The 22024-nt window shown below is 40.7% G+C and overlaps 1 protein-coding gene across 5 annotated transcripts in view; it reads left to right on the plus strand.

Annotated features, from left to right (window-relative positions):
• Positions 1-22024, plus strand: part of ZNF827 (zinc finger protein 827) — a 98290-nt gene that overhangs the window by 22409 nt on the left and 53857 nt on the right. For 4 of the 5 annotated variants that reach the window (XR_001865224.1, XM_017744233.1, XM_017744235.1 and 1 more), the window contains 3 exons: positions 1597-2607; positions 7228-7400; positions 17102-17573. Coding sequence is in view for 4 of the 5 variants with exons in the window: in XM_017744233.1 (XP_017599722.1) it covers positions 1597-2607; positions 7228-7400; positions 17102-17573 (1656 nt within the window). In the remaining variant the exon portion in view is untranslated. The remainder of the gene's footprint in view (positions 1-1596; positions 2608-7227; positions 7401-17101; positions 17574-22024) is intronic. The other variant, XM_017744234.1, reaches the window with a different exon arrangement.

The following is a 22024-nucleotide window of genomic DNA, read 5'->3' on the forward strand; positions in this document are numbered from 1 at the left end:
TTGCTGAGCCTGTGATGTTAACTTGGACAATACCAAAATAATTCTAGCTAAGAGCTTGTTTGGCTTCTGTTTGTTTTGAAAAGGGAATATGCTAGACCTCTTCTGCTTGAATTACTAATCTAAGGTAACTGAGTGTGTTTATTGCAGGCTTCTAAAATACCAGTGCCTTTTTTTCCAAAGGGTTTTGAATGAAAGAAACTTCCTGTGAGAGACTATTCCTCATATTCTGTATAACATGAAAGAAAAAAAAAATCCTTGCTTTCAGTGTGTAGGTTTATATCTCTGTAGTCATGATACATTTGTCTGGGGTTTTCCTCCTTAAATTCTTTGCAAAGAAGCAAAGCAGTCAAAGCAATAATAGAAATCTAAGTTTTTATTCATTAACTTCTCTCCAAGTTTTGTAATTTGCTGGAATTAAATTGGGAACCTGGGAATAATACATGATCATAGACACAATGCATATCATGCAGGCTTATTTCCAAATGTCAGTGGAGGGTTATATTAAATACTTCTGTTTTGCTGTAGTGTGATTACAAAGATACTTGTGCAGCTTGCGACATTGAGTATAAAAGCAAGAAATGTGAGAGGTGTCTGGCAAGAGAAGATAATGAGTTTAATTCTAGCATTGCTATTGTTCTTTTCTGTGTTCTGATTGGGCAGGGAGATCTGCAAAAAAAAAAAAAAATAGTTTTGGTCACATCTGTATGACTTTGAATCTCTGTCAGGAAGAGGAGCAATCCAGGGTCACAGTGCTTTAAACACTGGCAGTTAGGTCTCAGGAGAGACTCAGGTGTGTTGCAGTTACCAGAGAAGAGAAAATGTAACTTAACTGCAGTGAGACCAACACAGTTCTTTTTTTTTTCCCTCTTCAGCTAAGCTAAGTTCAGTTTAGGGTGATCTTTAAGACTTTATTAAACAGTGACAAATAAATAAGAACAACTAGTGTCTGTATAAGACAGCACTGTGTGGATGATACTCCTTTCCCAAGTAGTTGGAGAGATGAGAGCTTTAGCCTGCATTCATGTATTAGTCATTGCTGCTCTTCAGGAAAGAATTGTGAAATATCAGTGCAAATTTTATTTTATTTTATTTTATTTTATTTTAGATAGGGGTCACTGCAGGATTTGTCTGAGATTTGAGTAACTACACATCTGATCTGCTTTTGTGAAGGCACACATGTGCTGGCTGTACAAATACACAAGTATCCAGTAATTTCTGGTCTGTTAAATCCCTGCCTTTTACCAGAGAGTTCATAGTATTTTGCAGGATGTACAGACTGTGCCAATAAAGAATTGTTTGCAATATATGAATATATATTATATTCATATGTATTGTTGCAGTTCTGTCTGTTGTAGTTACACAGACTGAAAGATGACAGGTTTGTCATCATTTTGTCTTCTAAGAAAGATTTATTCATTTTGAAAAGCTCTTTTTTTTCTGGTCACTGAATCCAGGCTGATTGCAAGCCCATGCACTTTAGGGGACGCGTGTTAGGGGACTGTTCAGGAGGGTTGTGCAGAGGTCAGTCATGCTTCATGCTATGAAACGGCTTTACGCAGATTTGGGAATAATGCTGTTGTTCATGGTTCCACACAGATGGTACCAGACAGGAAGAAGTGGAAGGTGAACTCAGTGAAGAAGAACGCTGGTTTGGGAATTCTTCAGAAACTCCTTCGGAAGCATCGTATGGAGAAGTCCAGGAGAACTTTAAGTTGTCTCTTGAGGACAGAATCCAAGAGCAGTCCACCTCTCCCGATACCTCTTTGGGAAGCGCAACACCGAGCAGCAACGCAGCGGAGCTGGGATCCATTGAAAATGAGGCACTAAGAGACACGCTGCAGAGCAAGGAGCACCTTACTCCAGATGTGTCCTCTCTGGGTGAAGAGGAACCTCCTGGTCCAAACAAGCCACTGAGCAGTAACCTTAGGCGGCTCCTAGAGGCTGGCTCCCTCAAGCTGGATGCTGCTGTTACAGTCAATGGCAGAGTTGAGTCCCCCGTAAATCTTGGCTCAAACATCTCCTTCTCTCCACCTGCTCACCATGCCCAGCAGCTGAGTGTGCTTGCCAGAAAGCTTGCTGAGAAACAGGAACAAAGTGACCAATACAATGCAGGCAGTCACTTTATATGGAATCAAGGTAAGTGGTTGCCAAACTCAACCACCACCTGTGGTTTGTCCCCTGATTCAGCTATCCTGAAGCTGAAAGCTGCAGCCAATGCCGTTCTGCAGGACAAATCTTTTTCCAGGACTGAGGACACGATAAGATTTGAATCCTTTTCCTCGCCTTTTAGCTCTCAGTCTGCCAGCTCCACGTTAGCAGCTTTATCTAAGAAAGTGAGCGAAAGAAGCATGACTCCTGGGCAGGAGCACCCGCCTCCAGCCAGCTCTTTCCTTTCCCTGGCTTCCATGACCTCCTCAGCTGCCCTTCTCAAGGAGGTTGCTGCAAGGGCTGCAGGCACCCTCCTGGCTGAAAAGAAGAAATCACTGGTTCCTGAGGATCCCCTGCAGCTTTCAGAGATGAAACAAGAGAAAGCAACTCCACCGCAGTCTTTGGAATTACTGCTACTACCAGTCCCTAAGGGAAGAGCATCCAAACCCACTAGTACAGGTATGGATACAATTTGAACCACTAAGTAGAATGTATTTGTTTTGCTACAGGCTTATATAACATCTCTTCAGTGGGTCTGGATTTGGTTTGATTCTGTGTCTTATGAAAATAAGAAATAGATACTTTAGGTGAACAATAGAAAAGCTTTTTGAAGTACCACTTTGAGACCAAGCCATCACAAATGTTTCCCTATTTTAAAGGTATAAGTGTACAGTTTGGTACTTTTTTTTTCCCTTTTATTCCATACAATAGTATTTTCCTCTCTTACCAAGTTTAGAATGTGTCCACAAAAATATTTAATGGAGAAGATCAAAGAATCCCTGTTAGGGAGCTCACAGTATCAGTGAGCATGTACAAGACTAGTGCTTTTGAAATATTGGACAAGGGAGAATTCTCCCTCCTGCTGTCTCTGTCACAAATGGACTTTTGTATAATGGCTTACTACCCTGTCCTAATTTACCAGAGTATATTATTATGTTGCCACTTTTCATTAAAATTTTTTTACAATCCTTTGTTGTTAACAAAAAAAAAATCCAACTAAACTGCATTTCTCTAATTTGCTCAGCAAGAACCATTTTACACGTCTGACTTTCCTCTGTCAGTTCCAGCTGTTGACAATCAAGGATTCAGGGTTACAGGGAAGAAGAAGAAGCTGTCTGGGTAACAAAAGCTTTAAAGAACTGGCAAGCCATGCAGGGGAATTTAAATGATCCATCTTCGAAATAAGGATAAATAATTTCTTTCATCTCTTTCTATAAAAAGTTCACATCATGGATTCATATTTCTGGTGGAACATACGGCTTCAGGTGTCATCAGTGTCCTGTTGCAAAGGAAAAGGAAGCATGGCAGGTATCTTCACGAGATGCACAAAGTGGTTTAGTATATTCCAGCTTTATCAGGCTGAGTTTTATCAGGAATACTAGCCTGGCTGCACAGGTGTAGCAAGCCAGTGTACAGATATGAAGCCTGACATGGATGTTGTGTAATTGCACTGCTGTTTTTTCTGGCCTAACCTCTTTGTTTAGGGGTATTATGAGGTCTGGTCAAAACTCATAGGGTAGAAGCTATTGGATGGACAGCAATGCTTATCCCTCCCTTGGAAGAGGAGGGAGAGGGATGCAATGAGTTGCAGCCAGTACCAGTTTTTGCTCTGTGTTATACATGTGTTCTATCAACACTTAACTGCTGTATTTTGCCAAGGCAATTAAAGTGGCAAACTGTTCTTGGCATGGGCCTGGCCTAAAGTTTTCATTAGTTTAGATGAAGTCCTTCTTGGACTAACATAAGCTAAACCAGGAAAAGATCCTTTCATTTGGGAATAGGAGTACCCACAATGGCTACACCAGTGTGAATGTGGGCATTAATTTAACTCTCCCCATGAGGACTGGCCTTCATGAAAGAAAGGCAGCAATGCATAGAAAGGAAGTAGGGTTAAAATTTAGTTGAAGTTCTTGGTTTATTTCCTACTGGGGAAAAAGCTGTTCACACCACTGGGGAAAAAGTATGTGGTTGTAGTAAAATCCAGGTTCTGTGTTTGACCAAGAAACTGGGGGATTTGTCTGTGCAGTTTGTATTAGAGGAGTGCTCTGTACCAGTGTGCTGGTAGTACTGGCACTTTATAAACTAGCTCTGATGCAGCAAATTCCTAGCAAGTATTCTCTTTGCTGAAGGCCCAAGCACACTATACTGCTAAAAGGTAACAATGGGGGCTGACTGCCTCAAGTCCTTGGTAACTAAGGAACAACTCTTCATTTTTTATTCTACACGGGACCAGTATCCCCAGAAGAAGGGTGTTTCCTTCCACTTCATGCACACTGGGCCGACACCAGTTGGCATCCAAGCAAACTTTAGTGTAATGTCCATAACATTTACTGATATGCTATGAAGTTTTTCCTCTCTGAATAGTGAACTGAAGTTAAGAAGCAAAGCGTTGGTTAGCATATCTGTGTGTTGATTATGGAAAGCCAGACTCTTTTATGCCTTCAGCCATGGAGAAATACAGCTTGTGAGAAGAGGTCACATTTAGTGACATTTGATCGAAGACTTCTCTTCTGTAAAAGTTGAGTAAAGCTGCATGACCCTCCTGAACATGTGTATTTGCTATAAAAATAAATGTCACACATACCTAATTCCTTTTGTGAATAGAACCTTATGGCACTAAAAAAAACCAACAAAACTTATAATGATTTATCTTTTTGTGTCTGTCTGGTTGCTCCTTGAGACTTTTTTTGTCTTGTTCCCAGAGAGAACCATCTTTTCTCAGTAGGTATAGCTTGAGAGGTCTTTTTCCCCCCTCTCATACTTTGAACATTTAATGCACTGATGAGTTTGCTTTGCTGTCATGAGTCTGATTCGCTTCCCCACCAGCAACAGGTACCTTTGGTTATGAGATCAGTACTCAGTGAGATTAATTAGATGTAAGTAAGGAGCAGCAAAGATGGAGGCTATTTAAAGAGGAGTAAGTTAATAGTAAGAGTATGCCTGCCGCTCTTTTGTCCACCACGTTGAGCTATTTGCTCAGAATTATTTCAGGCAAGAAGCTGGAGTCATGGCTTATCCAGAGTGTAGTTGCCTCTGAAATGGCATGTCAGGTTTGGTCAACCTAATCATTACTTGCTTTTTTTTATAGTAAAGTGGTACAAAGACCAACTTTTCTATCAATCTGTTAATATTGCGAATTTTATAAACTGCTCACGTATTTGGAGTGAAGTTTAAAAGGAAGCCTGAAATAGTTGTTAAGTTCTGATAGTTTTGAAAGAGTGTGGATGACAGACCTTTCTTTTACTGACTAAATACTTACTTGGTGTAACTTAATGCCTGTGATGCTTGCAATTTTGTTCGCAAAAAGTGCTTTGGGGAAGCACTGGCTGATTCTCTCCTCACTGGAGTAACATTGTGGTGTAAAACAGGCATCAACATGAATGAAGGAAAGCTGAAACCCATTATTTTCTTTTTATTCTGAGCTTCATGCAGTATAGTATAGAGCTAATGTGGCTCAGCTTTGGAGCACACTGGCACAATTCTTGAGTAACGCTAATTGTCGCTGTTACTGGTGAAGTCACATGCATTCATCCTACTTGTTTGTATATTTTGTAATGTGCTAAATCTCCATTGCTTCATCTTGACTGCAGATTTATTTTTAAGGGGATCAAAAATAGGTAATAACTTGTTACACATTTCTCTTCCGGATGATAACCAGAGGCTGGAGAAAAGATGTGATAAAAGGAAAAGAAGTGATAGGTAAAAAAGCTACCCATGTATTTTTTTCTGTGGTTTGTCTTTTCCCTGCCTTTTGTGAAGAAAAAAAGTAAAAATGTTTTAAAACAAGCATAAGCAGTTACGACTTTAGTTTTGGCTTCCTCTTTAGAGATGCAGAGATTTGATATTTTAAGTGTGATAGAATATTTTACAAGGAGAATTTCTGAGCTTGCAGTAGTACATGCTTTGGCATTATGTCCCTTTCTGTACTTACATAATGACTGCCTGATCAGTTGAATTACAGTGGTTTTGTTTCCTACTTAATAGCAAGAATTGTATTTTAGGACATGACAAATCTTTCTGGAGGTTTTTATCAGTTAGTTCCTCATCAAGGGAATTTGATGTTTGCTATATCCTTATAAGTGATAGTAATGAGATTAAATAGTCTGAGGGAATTTTTGAATAGCAAGATGCACATTGCTGAGCTCTGGATATTTGAAAACAGTCCTGTGTTTTACAGTGAGGAAAAGAACATCCAGTTCCACTGTAATAGTAGGCCTTTCTTTATAATAATGAGAGAAAATTGTTGTGAGAGGTTGGATGGATGGTTAGTTGTGCAAAGTCAGCAGCAAGGAATTTCTCTTTCCTTCAACCTTGTGATGGTTTGGCACTTGGAAGATCGAAGCCGCCAAATCCTTTTTTTAGGTGAATTGGGCAGTAAAGCAGGGTGCAGGCATTTAGGAAGGCAGCAGATTTAAAGCCCTGGCAATTAGAGGAGCAGAAGGAAACCTGTGACCTGAAGACCTTTGATGGCTGATGCTGCAGCATATCTGCTTGAGCCATAACTAAACAATTTCAGCAGCCAGACTTCTGAAGTCTTTCACTTCTGGTGTTAAATGTATCTGGTATGCAATACCAGCATGCTTTTCAGTTAAGTTGCAGATTCTTCTGTTTATATCCTGCTTCCCTGCTGGCTAACCATCAGATGTGGAAATGGATCATTTTTTAACCGTTAAGCATATTTTCCATACTCTGCTACAACCAGCCTTTGATAGGAAATGAAGCTGAAAAGTGATGATTATGAGAGGCATTCATCTCAGTGCAGTTAAATTATAAGGAACATTAGGACCAGGTGAGAGAGAGAGTAGCATCCTCTACTGATTAGCGAAAGGAAGTTTGGGGCATTAACCTTTAAAAATTATGGTGACCTTTCTCAGAGGGATAATAACTAGATCCAGGGGAAAAGGTATACATACAGAGGAGGAACTGAAACTTCTGGTACCTGTTGTTGTTTAACTGATGTGTCTCTTTACAGATGAAACTCTAGCATTGAGAAATGATATCTTGAGTGTGTTTACAAGGGGAGAGTATTTGACAAGTGGCTGTAAAGGGTCTTCTCTTTTTCTTCCCCCTTCTGCTAAGCCTCAGAAGAAGAAGGGGGAAAACCTTTCCAGTGTCCCATCTGTGGTTTGGTTATCAAGAGGAAGAGTTACTGGAAACGGCACATGGTGATTCACACAGGCTTGAAGAGCCATCAGTGCCCACTTTGTCCTTTCCGCTGTGCACGCAAGGACAATCTCAAATCACACATGAAGGTAAGCGCAGTCTTTACTGACAATCAAAATACTCAAATCATCAGTCAAAAACTGATAGTATAGCAAAGCTATTTCATTTTTATTTGCAAGAGCAAAATCTCCCTAGTGGTACTACGAATGATGCCTGTACTTAAGTAAAGAGACCATAAAAAGAGAAAGAAATAACTTTTATTCCATTGCTTGCCTTTCCATTTTATGCAATGTGGAAACTGCCTTGGGTTATGTTAATTTGGTGCAGCACAAGCTGTCTGTGACTGGTTCAGTTCCAGACCCGGAAGCACAAGAAGCAGGGATGTTGGTTGGGCTGACACCACACAATCCTATCAGTGGTGCTCTCCAGGATGCCAGCTAATAACCCTGCATGCCAGTGTCTCACATTAGGTGGCCAAACCAACTTGGTCAGCTCTAGCAGGGTTCTCTCCATTGCTTTCTACAGCTAGGCCTGCAGTTTTAACTTTTTTCTTTTTGTAGCTTTTAACTGCGGGTACTTCAGCAGTGAATCATCCACACCAAAATGAATTACACATTTGAAACCAAAACATTACAGTATAATGTCTCCATTAAGTTTAAAGTGTGTTTTTAACTCAGCCTAAGTTTTGGGCTCAAGCTGAAGATGACCTTTTGAAGGAAGCAACATCTGTGTTGACACAGGAAAATATGTAAGTGTGAAGAAACTCAATGTCTGCTTAGCTGAAGTACTATGTTGTTGCAACACAAAGTGCCATGTCTTGCAAGCTGTAGAATATTCTTGATGAAGTAAAAATGGTGCCTGTCCTCTTAGCCCTTTGATGAAGAAGCTGAAGTGAAAAAATCCCCCTTGTTAATGCAGTTGAGTTTTATAATACTAGTGAAATATTTTATTATAGTTCCATTTTGTCTGTTTTAGATGAATGTGTGTAACTGTATCAGACTGGTGTGAGGGGGGACAGAAAAGCCTGTTCAGGTTTCATGTATGCTGTCACAGAATCTGAGCTTACTGGACAACAGCACGGCCTTGCTTACAGTCAAGTAACTGTTCCCTTTTGTGTAAATAATTCAGATTCCTGTGGTCACAGCATCAGATCTTGCCATGGTTTAAGTTGTTGCTAGGTCTGAAATAATCTCTCTAAAGAAGAATCTCTCTCTGAAGGCTCATTCCTTAACACTTCTACTGTAGATCAATGCACTCTTCCCAGGCATCCTCAGTGTATCCTTCTAATCCTTATCGAGTAAGCTCAGTGTTTATCTCTCTCTTTTAGGACTTGGTGTTCCATGTTGACTAGAGGGCACAGATGGCCATCCTAAGCAGAGGATGAATAGATAAAATGGGAACACAGCATGGAGAGGAAGTGTGGGGCTTTTAGTTTGTTTGTTTTCAGATGTTGACAGCCTGCACAGAAGCCTGCATCACCTAGACGCTTACCTCTCCCTGGCAAAGACCTGTTGTTGTCCCCTGCTTTGTAAAGGACATCCCTATTATTCCCTACAGAGATAATTGTTCTCTGCATTTTTTTGCCTTACTGGCAAAAATTGTTACTTGAAGGTTGAGGATCTGTCCCTTCCTTTTTGGCATGGTGATTTCTGCAGATGGGCACAGGTAGGATGTTGGAGAACATCAGGGACTTTTTCACTGTGTGTTCTCAAAGTGATGGCTGTCTGAGGCCCTTGTGCTCTTTTCTGTTCTCCTCCCAGCATTAATGCTTTCATTATCTGAGTCTGCATCTACTTAAAACATACTTCCTTGTACAGTCATGTAGCGTGTAGTGGTAATTGTTTGGTAATATGGTGATTATGGCCAGGTAATGCTCAGTTAGAAATCACTGAGGTCAGAGTCAGGCCTGCTTGACTCGATGTGAGAGATTACAGCCACCTTCAGCCTTACTGTGGAGGCCGGATCTGAAGTGTCCTCAATCGCTGCAGGCCAGTCATGCAGGTCACAATGGACTTGGGCATCTTCGCTGGTAAAACTGTCCCTATTTGAGGTGAAAGCAATTGTCTTACAAAACCAGGCCGTTTGCATTTGTTTTTTGGTCTTACAGATAGATGTAAAGAATCACAAGCACAACAGTCTGAAAGATGTTTTGTTTCAATCAGTTTCATAGGCTTTCCTCAGTTGGCTAGACCATGAATAAAAATATTTTCTATCACATCAAAATTGAAACAGGTGAACGAGGAAGGGGCATGTTAGTCTTGTGTCCAAAAGTGTTAGACATAATTTGAATTCCTTTTTGTGGAAGTGTAAATCGATAACAAGATTAAAAATAAAAAATACCAGATTTCTTTTCTTATTATAAAACAGTGCTGCCTTTAAATCTGTGTATATGATACTGTAATAACTGGCACGTATATAAGCCAACAGCATTCAAGATGGACTGAATACACACCAAAAATGGTACAGTACAGCTGGGAGCTACTTGGGATGCAGTGTTCTGGTTATGCTGGTTGGGTGTTTGGGTTTTCTTACTGTCTTAGTATCCTTTGGGAGCTAGCTGGCCTTACTGCCTTCCTGGCAGGCAGCCCATGAAGGTAGAGCTGCTTCTAACTCTCCACCCCTTTCTCCCTATGTGTCAGCTGTGGCTACAGGTGAAGACTCATTTTTCAAAACCAAATAAAACCACTCAGAACTGAGGTACTGGGCTGGTGTTTGTCATTCACTACAGGCCAACTTTTATTCCAGGATGCTGTAGCAAACCAAGCTTTTTTCCTTTATGCTGCTCTTTGGTTTTCAGTTTTTTCTCTCTATTGATAACAGGCAAAATGTGTTGAGGTGTTTTGTCCAGCTGCAGTCCTCAAACTCTGATTGTTTTGTCTTTGCTTCCTCCTAGGCAACCTAACCATGAGCTTGAACCGCCTTATTTTTTTCCCTAGGTTCTTGTAGGCATTCTCCGTTGAAACTGGTTATTTGGAGATTTAATTTGCATGAGTCGTCTGTGTGTCCATGTGGGCCTTCCTTACTGTGTGTGTCTTTAGGCTAATGACCAATAACTATATAATATATATACTGTGTAATTTTATGATAATTATCACGTCTAAGTGACTGACCCAGAAAACAACGTTGCCAACATTTTTGGTGTCTCATCCCCTGCTATGGAGAAAATCTTAATAGAGAGCTGGAATGATTTCAGCCCTGACCTATATTCAGAGCTGCATGTGCTACCCACCACATGGATGAAGCTTGCTTCCACTAGGGGCACTTTGCCAGGGCCAACTCACAACTGGAGGCGAGGAAGTGAAAGGCGCAAGAAGGGAAACAGAAGGAAAGTTTCCACACAGACACACAACAAACAAGGGGAGCTGAGTAGCCTGCCTTTTAAGGCACTCAATGTTGACTGTAATTGTTATATTGTGTTTAGATTCCACAGCGATAGACACCTTAGAGAACTCCTAAAATAGACACAGTACTGAATTTTATTAGTCTTTTTTGGAGGCAAATTGTAGTGCATGCATAACCACAAGTTTGGGCTCTTATTCCCAGGAATCTGAGGGGAGCATCTCAGCAGCTGGTTCTGGTACCATAGCATGGTTTCCACGGATGCTTAGAGTACTGAACTGAAAATGAAGCTGGACAAAATGAATGAGTAACTGAGAGCGGTGTCTTGTCCAAGCAGGCAGCAAGTATTATGCTTGAGTCCTTCTCTCTCAAAATATATATTCAGTTGGAATATGTTTTCTTCTTGAGGGAGTATCTTATGTACTCCTTCTGCAGAAAGCAATGGAAAGTTGTGGTGTAATTCAGCAAGATGTAGTCAGGCTTTTCTGTTTTTTGTGGTCGGGATTACATTTTCCTCAGGGCAATACCACAAGCATCAGTCAGACTTTGGCCAATTGGTGCCTTTGGATCATGCACATATCTTGCTCAGCAATTGGTGGACAGATAGGCTGTGAGATCATACAGATACGTTCCAAGAAAGCAACAGGATATTAGCCTGAGCCCTTGGAAGGGGGAGTGAGGAAGAGGAGCATATGGCCAAAACCAATATCTATAAATGTTCCTTGTGCTGCTGTATAGACACAAGGCAGAAGTAGGTGAGCTAGCTGTTGTAGCAGTGGAAAAGAAGTTTGGCATTGTGAACACACACTGAAACATGTATGATAGAAAATGAGGGAAGAGAAGATGAAGCTTAACAGGAAAGTTCAATGCAGTGGTAGGCAGGTCATGTGATGCTCAACCACAGGGTTTTCCTGCTTGTGAAGAGGAGCTATCTCAGTAAGATCCAGATTAATGTTCCTGTCTAATACAAAGACGGTTATAATCAGCCTCGCAATTAGGGAGAGGCTATTAATTATGTGATAGTGGGAACCAGGAAAGGTCCTGAGGAATGTGGCCAGGTGCTCAGTGCCCATTGGTGATTTGCTTTTCCCTCTTTCTTCCTCAGCTACTGTCAGACAACTGAATAAGCTTTCCTAATCCACTTTGGTGTGAAGTATGGGACTGGTTCTTTTTAAAGCATCTTCACCTTCTTGGGAGAGGGAGGCTGGCTGTGTTTTATGGGAGAGGGTTTTGTTTATTTTTAAGTTAAACTTTAGGAGCCCTGGGAGGCACCTGTGATTCCATGACCTCCCCATCAGCTGAGGGGAGGTAATGCAAACTTGCACAGCTTTTCAACACACGAGATCTGTGCCCAGAGTCTCAGACAGGTACCACAAGTGACTTAAAGTATCTACCTTTTAGTTGCACTTTTTGCATATGAGACAAGGATAAGACAGGATATGCATTGCTACCTTAAATATTTTCAAAAAATAATTTTTTTAACACCTTGTCCAGTCCAGCCCTGCAGAGAGGCTTTTTTCCCCCCTTTGTTCTCAAGCAAAGCAAGGAAATAGTCTAAAAAAGAAAATACTATATTAATAACATGTGTCCTGAGGGGAAGGATCATATCAAAACTAGCACCGTAGCACTCAACTTTTGAAAATGCAATATTTTAAAAATGAGGGAATTTGTTAGAAAAGAGCATGAAATGAAAAGAGGGCACCTGATAGATGTAAAATGGAAAGTGTAGTCAATTTTTAAAATAATAGCAAAAAACCCTAGTTAAATCCCACAAATGAAATGTGAATGCCTGTGTCTCATCACCAGAAAGGAGAGTCTGTGCAAAGCATTACCCATCTTTAGGGAAGGGAAAAGATCAACTTTAGCAGCACTACAAAACTTGCAGGATGTGCCTGTGTCACCCTTTTCCTCACCCCTACTCCTGTTTTACCCTCTTGGGTGGGATCACATATATTTGTAACTGTGCCACATCTGTATGGCTGGTAAATCAGCAGGGATGTTGCTTTTAAGTATGAAAAGATGATTTAAGAAGTGGCTTATGATACCAGGAAAGTTACAAGGTCCACAAAAAAAAGTAACAGAAAACCCAGCACAGTGATACAAATGATGTGATAGGATAGGGACATGTGGTTTCTGTAAAAGAAAATTGTGTGTTCCTCTACTAAGATGTTTTGAGCATGTCAGGAAAATCACGGACTTAAGAATCAGTGGAAATTTATGTGGTCTATGAAAAAAGCCTTTGGCAAAGCTTCTCACAGAGAAGCTGCCAAATAAATTAAGCAGTGTGATGTACTATGGCAAATTAGAAATTCACCAAGAGATGGTAAAACAAAGGGTAGGAAGGAATTAGCAATTTTAAGCATGACAAAAGGCTAACAGAGGGGTGTTCCATTACTAAAAGTGGAATTGTGCATATTTTAGCAAATGTGATCTACACACAGTGATGACTGTGGGTAAGAGAATTATAGATGGTACAACCTTATGTGCATGAATTGAGATTAAGAAAAGCAAATCTTGAAAGGGAACAAAAGGAGGCTGGCTGGCTGATAAACAAGGGGGCAAATGAAGTTATTGTTGACAAATAGAAGGTACTGTACCTTGGAAACCAGAGTCTAATAGTGCACCTGGCTGTCAGATATAATGAACTGTAACTGCTCAGGAAAAATATCTGGATATTGTTGTAGACAGTTCAATGAAAACCTTTTCTTGGCACATTAGATATTTGAGTGTCTGGAGAATAAAACAGAAATAACACTGAAAATGTAACAATGTTACTATTAGCATATGGTATGCTGCCACTCCTGGTCACTGCATCAAAAAAGATATGAGAATGGAAGGGGCTTTAAAAGCTGGCAGTGAAAATTATTAGTGGGATGGCAAGAAAGGACTCCCTTTGGAGAAAGAAGCTGAAAAGAATGGGACTGCCAGGAGGGTGAGAGATGTGTGATCAGAATAATGTTTGATAGAGAAGATAAACTGAACGGCCTCTTTTTTTCTTTCTTGTAACATGAGAATGAGGAGGCAGCAAGAGAAACTGAGAGAAACAAAAATTGAAATTTTTTGACTAATAGATAACTTGTACCCAAGTCCTCAAACAGGGCATAAAGTTCGTGAGGACACTATAGTTGTTGAAAATCACTGCATGTGTCATAGCAAGCACACACTGAAAAAACTGCAGAACCACAAAATATCATTTGAGACTGGGCAGGCTGTAGGGTTAAAATAAAGACGATACAAGTACTTTGGTAAGTCAAAGAGAACATCCGTGGTTAAAGGAAATAAACTCTGAAGCCAGAAGCCCTTAAGTGGTTCTGGCATAAGTCAAACAGTAGTTTTATGGGATTTTGAAAGAAGCATTGTGTATGAGCAGGTTGTGCACTGTGGTTTGTTGCAACGTAATTCAGAGACATCCAAATCTGGCAGCAGCTGGGCTCAGACTGGCACTTTGGGGAAAACCTGCCAGCTGCCCTCTTGTCTCCTCCTGCCTGTGGTTCTTGCAGGAAGAGCCTGTTTGAGTCTAAAGAAGACATCTGATGGTTTGGGTAGCATTAACACAGTGTAAGAGCCATTCTCTGCCTCTTGGAGGGAGCAGGCAGCTTTTTTGGACTGTAACTCTGCGTGGCCTGAATCTCCCCTGTGGTTTTCTGTGTAGCTCTACAGGGTTTCTTGTTTTTTATTCAGCAGCAAGTAGTTGCTGCCTTGACTTTTCCCCCCAAATGGCAAAGAGTGGCAATTCTTGGCTTTTTTAGCTGCTGTTGAATGGGCAAATAAGGGACAGCTTTTCCTTTAAAGCAAAGCTGAAATTGCTCTAGTGTTCAGATTTTTAAATTATTATTATTTATTTTTGAAAATAGAAGTTAAAATCTTCTGGTGGGAATAGACTCTGGACATTTGGGGGTAAATATTTGGCTTAATGGGTTTTTTTTCTTTTTCTAGATCTAAAATTTTTCCTTTCAATACTCAAAATGTTTGGGTTTGAACTCTGTCATTTCTTGGCTATGAGTTATAAACGTTCTTTATTTTATGAGAAATCCATTGGTGATGAATTTACTGTCTTTGGGCAGGAGAAAAAAATCCAAATCAGATGAATCAGTGGCTCCTATTTTCATCCATTCTCAAAAGATATTGTAGGGGTGGCATGCCATACTCCCAGGGAGAGAAGGTGGGCTCCCACACAGGCTTTGTCACCCGCCTGCAGCAGTGACAGCCTTCTGAAGGCATCGTATTGATGGATGTGATAGGGGCCTCTGGAAGATGTGGTTAAATACATAGGCAGGGACATGTTGATTGAAGGGGATCCTGGAGAGAAACCCTGGCACACAGAATCTGTGGGTGTAAGAGATAAAGTTGCCATGGTGAGGGTGCTCGCTGCCCTGAGTACATCTTGGTGTTCTCTGTGAAGAGTGCTTACACACTGCTGTGCTCACAGACCGTCCTACTTCCAGTAGTGTAGAAAGGCAATCTGCTTGGCATTTTCATTGTAAACTGCTACTAATATTTAGAATTTATTGTGCTGCTATTCTTCTGCAAGATTACTTTAAATCTGTGTTAGGTTAGCATTAGCTACTTTCGTTTTTTTTTTTTTTGGTCATTGTCAGGTGCAATTATAAGATTCCAGAATTGCTTTGTGTGTAAATGTCATGCTTATACAGTATTGAGAATTTCATTCTGGTCAAGAGAAATTCTCTCTTGCTATCTGTCTAGCACCTCCAGAGCCCCCAAAGAACCACTGAATGAAAAGCTACACAGCACTGGTGAAATGTGTCTTCACTGAATGCAAAATGTACAAAAAGAGGGACATCTCCCAGCTTCACATTTTAGCAGACCTGAGTTGAGGGATTGTGTAGAGCTGGAAATCCTGGATCTGAGCTTGTGACTGAATTCTTCTTACTATATAGGAAATTAATCAGGCCAAGTCTACAGCCACAGGAGAGTCCAGCCTGAATTCTTCCAGAGCCCTGTTTGGGAGATGCTGCCGTTACCCTGGAGCTCTGCAGTGTCTGCACCAGGGCCCTCAGGATCTAGATCTCAGCTCTGCAGGAGACTGGAAGGTGCTGAAAGCCTTAGCTAAAGCTAGGTTTTCCAAGTTCCCTCAGTAGATCTGCTGCCCTCAGGGCTTTTGGACTCCCAAGCTGTAGCAGGAAGCCTTGGATCCCTGGCACAGCTGGCTGCTTCTGAGCCAAGCCCAGGTAGCAGGGAGAAGGAAGAGTGCCATTCAGTAGGGTAGGGGAATCACACCTTGTCTGCCAAGAGTTCATCAAACCTCTCCATGTTTCAGGTGAAATATTTTGCATTCAACAAATTGCCATTTTCCAACAAAAATCTGTCTCACTGAAATGTTTCCAACCAACTTGAGTCACAAGTGAAAGCGAATGTGTGGAGCTCAGCTGGTGCCAGTGTGCCCTGATCACATGTTCATCTATTAGTAAGGAGCAAATGTATGCATTTGCCAGCTTTTTTGCCGGGAGTAGCCTGGAGTGCTGCTGTCAGGATTTAAAATTTATTTGTAAAGCCATAGCGAAAAGATTTTTCAACAGCCCTGCTGTTATTATGCTGGGCTCAGTTGTTCCTTCCCTTTAATGAGTACTGTATGAAGCAAGACATTGTGTAATTATATGTATATAGCTTATATAGTTTAATGAGTGTGTCTGTTCATATAATATGTGAGCCATTACATACAGATGGATGGAGTTCCCTTTAAAAGGTAATCAGGATCAAGCCTGAGGATACCAGGCATTGTATTCATACTGGAGCATGCAGGCTCTGTGACAAAGAGCCTGTAGTCAAAATATGAGGGCAGTAAGATTAACTGTGATCCTTAATTGACTGATAAACTAGACAGAGAGAGATGGCAGACACCATCTCTCGTGCTTCCATTTTATCATAGAAGAGCTGTTTATTTTCTGGCAGAATTAATTTGCAGCAAACTGTTTCAATAGCTCCTCAGTATTGCCAGGTGCTGTGTTTTTACTCTAATGATACATAAATCAATGATGGACATTGCTGTACTGGTTGGGTTGTTTTTTTTTTTTTGCTGGGTTGCTCTGAACAATTTTTATTAGTTAGGTTGCACAGAGTTATGTTTGTTTTTTAATCAAGGAAGCTATTAGTTATAGCTTGGAAGTCTTTATGCACTGACAGGTCATCAGGATCTGGTTGTAAGGGATGTTTGATCCAAAGCAGACTTCATGATTTCCAAGCTGCAGAAACAGATGTTCCTGATTTTTTTGTTTTCACTTGAGTCTGATGTTTATGTTCTTTAACTTGTGTGAAAGAATCCTACTGTTCTTGGTGTCCGACCACTTTCCAAGTGCTCAGAATGAAGAGTTCACTCATTAGTTAATATTTTCTTTTTTTTTAAATGGTGTGAGAAATGCAGAGTTGAGATTTCTACAATGCTATTAATCTGCTTGGCTTAATATATGCTTTTATCTTTCACCTCTTGAACCAGGTTCATCAGCACCAAGACAGGGGTGAGACCTTCCAATGCCAGCTATGCCCTTTTACGTCCTCCCGCCACTTCAGCCTGAAACTCCACATGCGTTGCCATCAACATTTCCTCAGGACAGAGTCTAAAGTGAAGGAGGAAATGCCAGAAACTGAGGTGAAGGGGTCACCACAGCTAAACAGTGACTCCTGCCCGGGACCACAGAGGGAAGGAGCAGGGCCTGACCTCACTGTATCCAAAACACCTGATGTGGCTGGGCAGCCTGGTGGGGGGGTTCCACCTTTGCTGGTGAAAGAAGAGCCCAAAGATGACACTGGCGCCTCAGCTGCACCTTTTGCTCTTAGCACTGTTGACAGAGCCCCCAACAACACAAAGCTGAAAGACTCCTCTGACTTTGTGGCCAATACAGCATCAGCACTATTCAGCCAAGATATCTCTGTCAAGATGGCATCAGATTTTCTTATGAAGCTGTCAGGTAATTGAGCAGCAGCATTGACTGCTCCTTTAGGAGCTAAGAGACACTTTGTCTTGGGTTTGTTAAGTCATGGAATTGCAAGGAGAAAAAATTGTACCTTCTTAACTTATAATTCCTTGTTTCTTTTGATAGAAGAGGTGTATGGTGGAGGGCAGAGGGGAAGCAGTGAGAAGAGAGGGGGTTTGCTGTTTAATTGCTGGGATTAGGAGTGAGAACTGTTTATCCAGGCTTTCATGTTCATTAGCGTTTACCTTGGCAAATCTCTTGTGGTGTGTTTTCCAGGCATGCTGAATACCTGTAGTTCTAGTCTGAAATCACTGAGGGTCACCAAGGTGTCCAGCATGTTCAAAAATTCAGTTCTTAAGTTCTCTGCCTTTACCCATCTGTTAAAAAGGACCAATAAAGTATTGGTCACCTTCCTTTCCAAATAGTATTTGAGGTCTATGTAGTAAATACATGTGAAGTGTGAATGTTACTGCTTTTGGGTTTTGTTGTTAACACTTTTAAAAGAAGAGTTGTCCTAGAGATTCATGTACAGCTTTTCTTTTTTTAATTATTATTATTACTATTTTAATTGAACTCCATATCTAATGCCAAGCATGTGTTTAGTGTTTTCTCACTGTTAGATTATTGCTTTAAGAATGGTATTCATATGTGAGACTGAAGTGTAGGATGTGTTTAGGGTGGATCTGTTATATTTTATGTGCTCTTTTATTGATTTGACTGAATAGTTCAGAACAGTTGATATGCTGGGGAGGTGTTCTATGCCAAATGTTTTCAAAATTGGCCTTGAATTTTTGAAGAGAAAGAAGTCAGGAAAAATGTCACGCAAGAAACTTCTGTTTCACAAGGAGATCTCAATCCTTATGGGAAGTTTTAGACATTGGAGACAGAAGGTAACCTTTTCAATAGAAAATAATGTCAGCTTTCTTCTTTAAATGGAAAGTAAGTTATATTTGAGCAAATTTTGTTGTCAGGTAAACTAAGGAAATAGCTCTGTCTTAATGCCCAGCCTTGGTGAAAACACAGCCATTTGTTTAGGAAAATCCTTCTCTCCTCATCTTCCCAGATCTTTCTACCTTTGGGATCACAGTTCAGTGAGGAATGGAATAGAATGGATTAATACAAGAAATCAAGACTGAGGCTTCATGAAGCCAGCCAGAAAAAGAGAAAACAGCTGAGGGCAAGCAGGAGGTGAATTGGGCTGGCACAGATGGTTTGCTGTGTTGGTTGGAAGAAGCCACAGGACTTACCCCTGAAAAAAAATTAAATAATCTGTCAATATAAATTATTGCTCTGACTGACAAAAAGCGGGCAGGATGAGTCTGTTTTGATTTGCTTGTACATTTCTGTACTTGAGTTTCAAATTTGGACTTGATATGAAATCCATCTTGCACTGTCAAACAGCTGTCCCACACATGCTGTTGTTCCGATGTCGATCTTAAATTTGGGTTGCTGTGCATGAAGAGGCTCTGCGCGTCATCAGGGCTGGCCTGGGGAGGGTGGTGCTCATGATGGCTGCGTGTAGCAGCAATGAGAGCAGAGTGCAGGAGAGTGGGGAAAGCCTGGACACTGAGAGAACATGCAACAATTTGGTGTGCAGCTTTTCATGTAGCAGTTGATGGGAAACTGTTCCCAGTTTGGCGGACGGTCATGTTTTCAGTGTCTGATCTATTGGCATCAGAGAAAAGATACAAGTGTACATTATTCATGCAAAAGGCCTATGCAGTTATTTTATGGTGACTTACTAAAGGTCTTGAAACCTGACTTGTATGCACTGTTACCTAGCAACATGTTATAAAGTCGCTGGGGGAGCGAGATGTATCTGTAATTTCGGAAGTGCGCGTATTTGGATTAAAACGTACTGCCAGTCACCAAATTTGCTACACCAAAAGAGCAACGTCGGAAGGAAGGGAATTTCTTTTCTTCTGAGATTTATATTGTGTTCCATACATTTAGTTCATGCTTTCCTCAATACCGAGTGCATAAATTTGGAGTAGAAGTAATTCTCTTTTAGCAAGTTGGCTGAGTATTAGCTGCAGCTTTGACGGCTTGCTCTGCTGAACGGAGTTCCTTTGAGTGATTTCTTTATTACAGCAGTCTTGTTAGGCCCATCAGAGCTTCAATTATTTGCCCTACCTTTCCAATGATATAAATCTTTTGACATCTCAAATTGTATATGCCAGTTGTAAGAGCTAACACAGATTTTTCGAGACCAAATTATGTCAAAACAATCTAATTTTCTTCTCTGACAGGCCTTGTGGCTAAGAAGGAAGCAGTAGATAGATGTAAAGACTTCTAGAATTTGGCATTTATTCTTATTGAATATTGATGTTCTAAATGAACATTTATTTTTGCTTGCCAATGTTTATTGCTCCTCTTTTTGCTTGGTGTCAGTTTGTATACTTCCAGTTGCATGGGAAACCTGCTGAAGTTCATCCATCATATCCATGTCTCTCCAGAGACAGGGGTGTCACATGTGACAGTGCCAAATGCTTGGCGCTAGTCCAGGTAGACAAGGTGCCCCTGTCCACCAGGGAAAGCCACCAAAATTGGCCAGGCATGATTTGCCCCTGGTGAAGCCACGCTGGCTCTCACCAATCACCTCTTTGTTTTCCATGTGCCTTCGCACAGTTTTCAGGAGAATGGAGATTATAGTAAATAATCATAAAATCATTGTAATTAGGACAAAAAGTAACAGGACCGTATTGCTGTAAGGTTTAAGTTAGCATTAGGAAAATCTTTCCCAAGCTGAGGTATTTGTACCTCTGTGATAGTTTGGCTGGAGAGATTGTGGCATCTCTGCCACTGGAGAAATGTAAAAACAGCTGCCTGTTTATGGCTGGTCACATATTAGGCAGTAAGATGGACTAAATCTGTGTATCTCAATCAGTGGACCATGGGATGTCATAAGCAGTGGCAAGAAATGTCATCCAAACAAAAACAAGCAGCAAGATGTAGAGATGCAAATTGGGGAAAAAAATAAAGATGTTCAAAGACAGACCTGATTTGGAGTGGGCCAGAGATGAGTTATGGTGACACTGCTCAAAACAGCCACTCGTTTTTTTTTCAGAGAGGCTCAGGGGAGCTTTAGATTTAAAGAGATTGAGAAATACTGGTGTGGACCTTTTGGAGACCACTTCATCCCCAATTCTGTGCCATTGCTTGCTAGAAAGATCTTCAGTTATGTGTTTTATGAAATAATGCTTAACACAAATCACCAAATGTAAATCTAAAAATTAGAACAAATTTTGAAATTTTCTTTCCAGATTCTATTCTCTAGGCCCTAGTATAAGGTAGGGGAGGCTTTTAAATTCACAAGAAATTTAAAAGGGTTCTCTGAAATTTCATTCAGATTTATTTGTAAAAACAATTAGCAGATGACTCTTAACACATTAACAGAGGAGTATTTAAGCATGGGCATGTCTTTACCTTCAAATCTTCCCCCCTCTGATTTCAGGAGGCTTGCTTGTACACTTTAAGTTTTCCCAGTGTTTTGCTGTATCAGTGCTTTGCCAGAATGTTTTCCTCCCCCAGTCCATTAATTCCATTTTGAAACTTTCTAACAGCATTCGTATCTTAATTTGAAGAGTTTTTGGTTTTCCTGTTTCAAGGGTTTCAGTGGCAGACATTATACAGCACATCTCTTTAAATACTGGTGTCCTTCCACCCACTTTTGAGGCTTGGGTTTTGTTGGGGGTTTTTTTGGTAATAAAAAATGTCTTTCACAATGATCCAAACTACAATGGCCAGTGGACCCTAGTGATGTTATTACTGTGGCTACATTATGTGCTGCAGTAACTTTTAACATTCGGAAATAAATGAATCCCAACAAAATGAATGGGATTCTTGCACTATTGCTCTCAGTGGGATTCTGTGTGGAAACATAATTGGTACACATCCTTCATTGCTGGCCTCTCTCCCCACCTCTCTGTGTTTAAACAAGTGCATTGCTCCAGCAAGCAGGTCTCTTCATCTTGTGGAGTGGTATCAAGTGTGCCTTGCTTCTGCTGTTCTTTTTATGTTCCCCGAGTTACCTGCATGAAACAACTTTAAAAAAGACAGGAGGAAGGAGCAAAAATGCTGAGGGTTTGGGGCTGGCCGTGTTAAATCAATTAGAAACTCTTTTCTCCCAGTTTAAGTCATATCTGCTGTCGTGCAAGGAGTCAAGTCTTTATTTTGGGAAATAAAGCCGCCATGGGACTTTGGTGACTGTCCAAAATATTTGGGCTCCGCGTTCATGTTTTATTAGCTGATTCCATTAATGGAATAATGAAAGAGTAAATCATCAGACAGCTATGTACAGTGTTTTAGTAGATAAGCTAAGTAATCACTTAGATTATATGTTCTGTTTGGCTCTCGAAAATTACTGCATTCCTTAAAGGTAACACAAGTAATTTGAAATGTTTTATCATTTGCCATTGACAGTACTGAACTGGCTGGCTTGAAGT

This window comes from Corvus brachyrhynchos, unplaced genomic scaffold (assembly GCF_000691975.1).
Source record: "Corvus brachyrhynchos isolate BGI_N302 unplaced genomic scaffold, ASM69197v1 scaffold229, whole genome shotgun sequence".
NCBI classification, from domain to species: Eukaryota; Metazoa; Chordata; class Aves; order Passeriformes; family Corvidae; genus Corvus; species Corvus brachyrhynchos.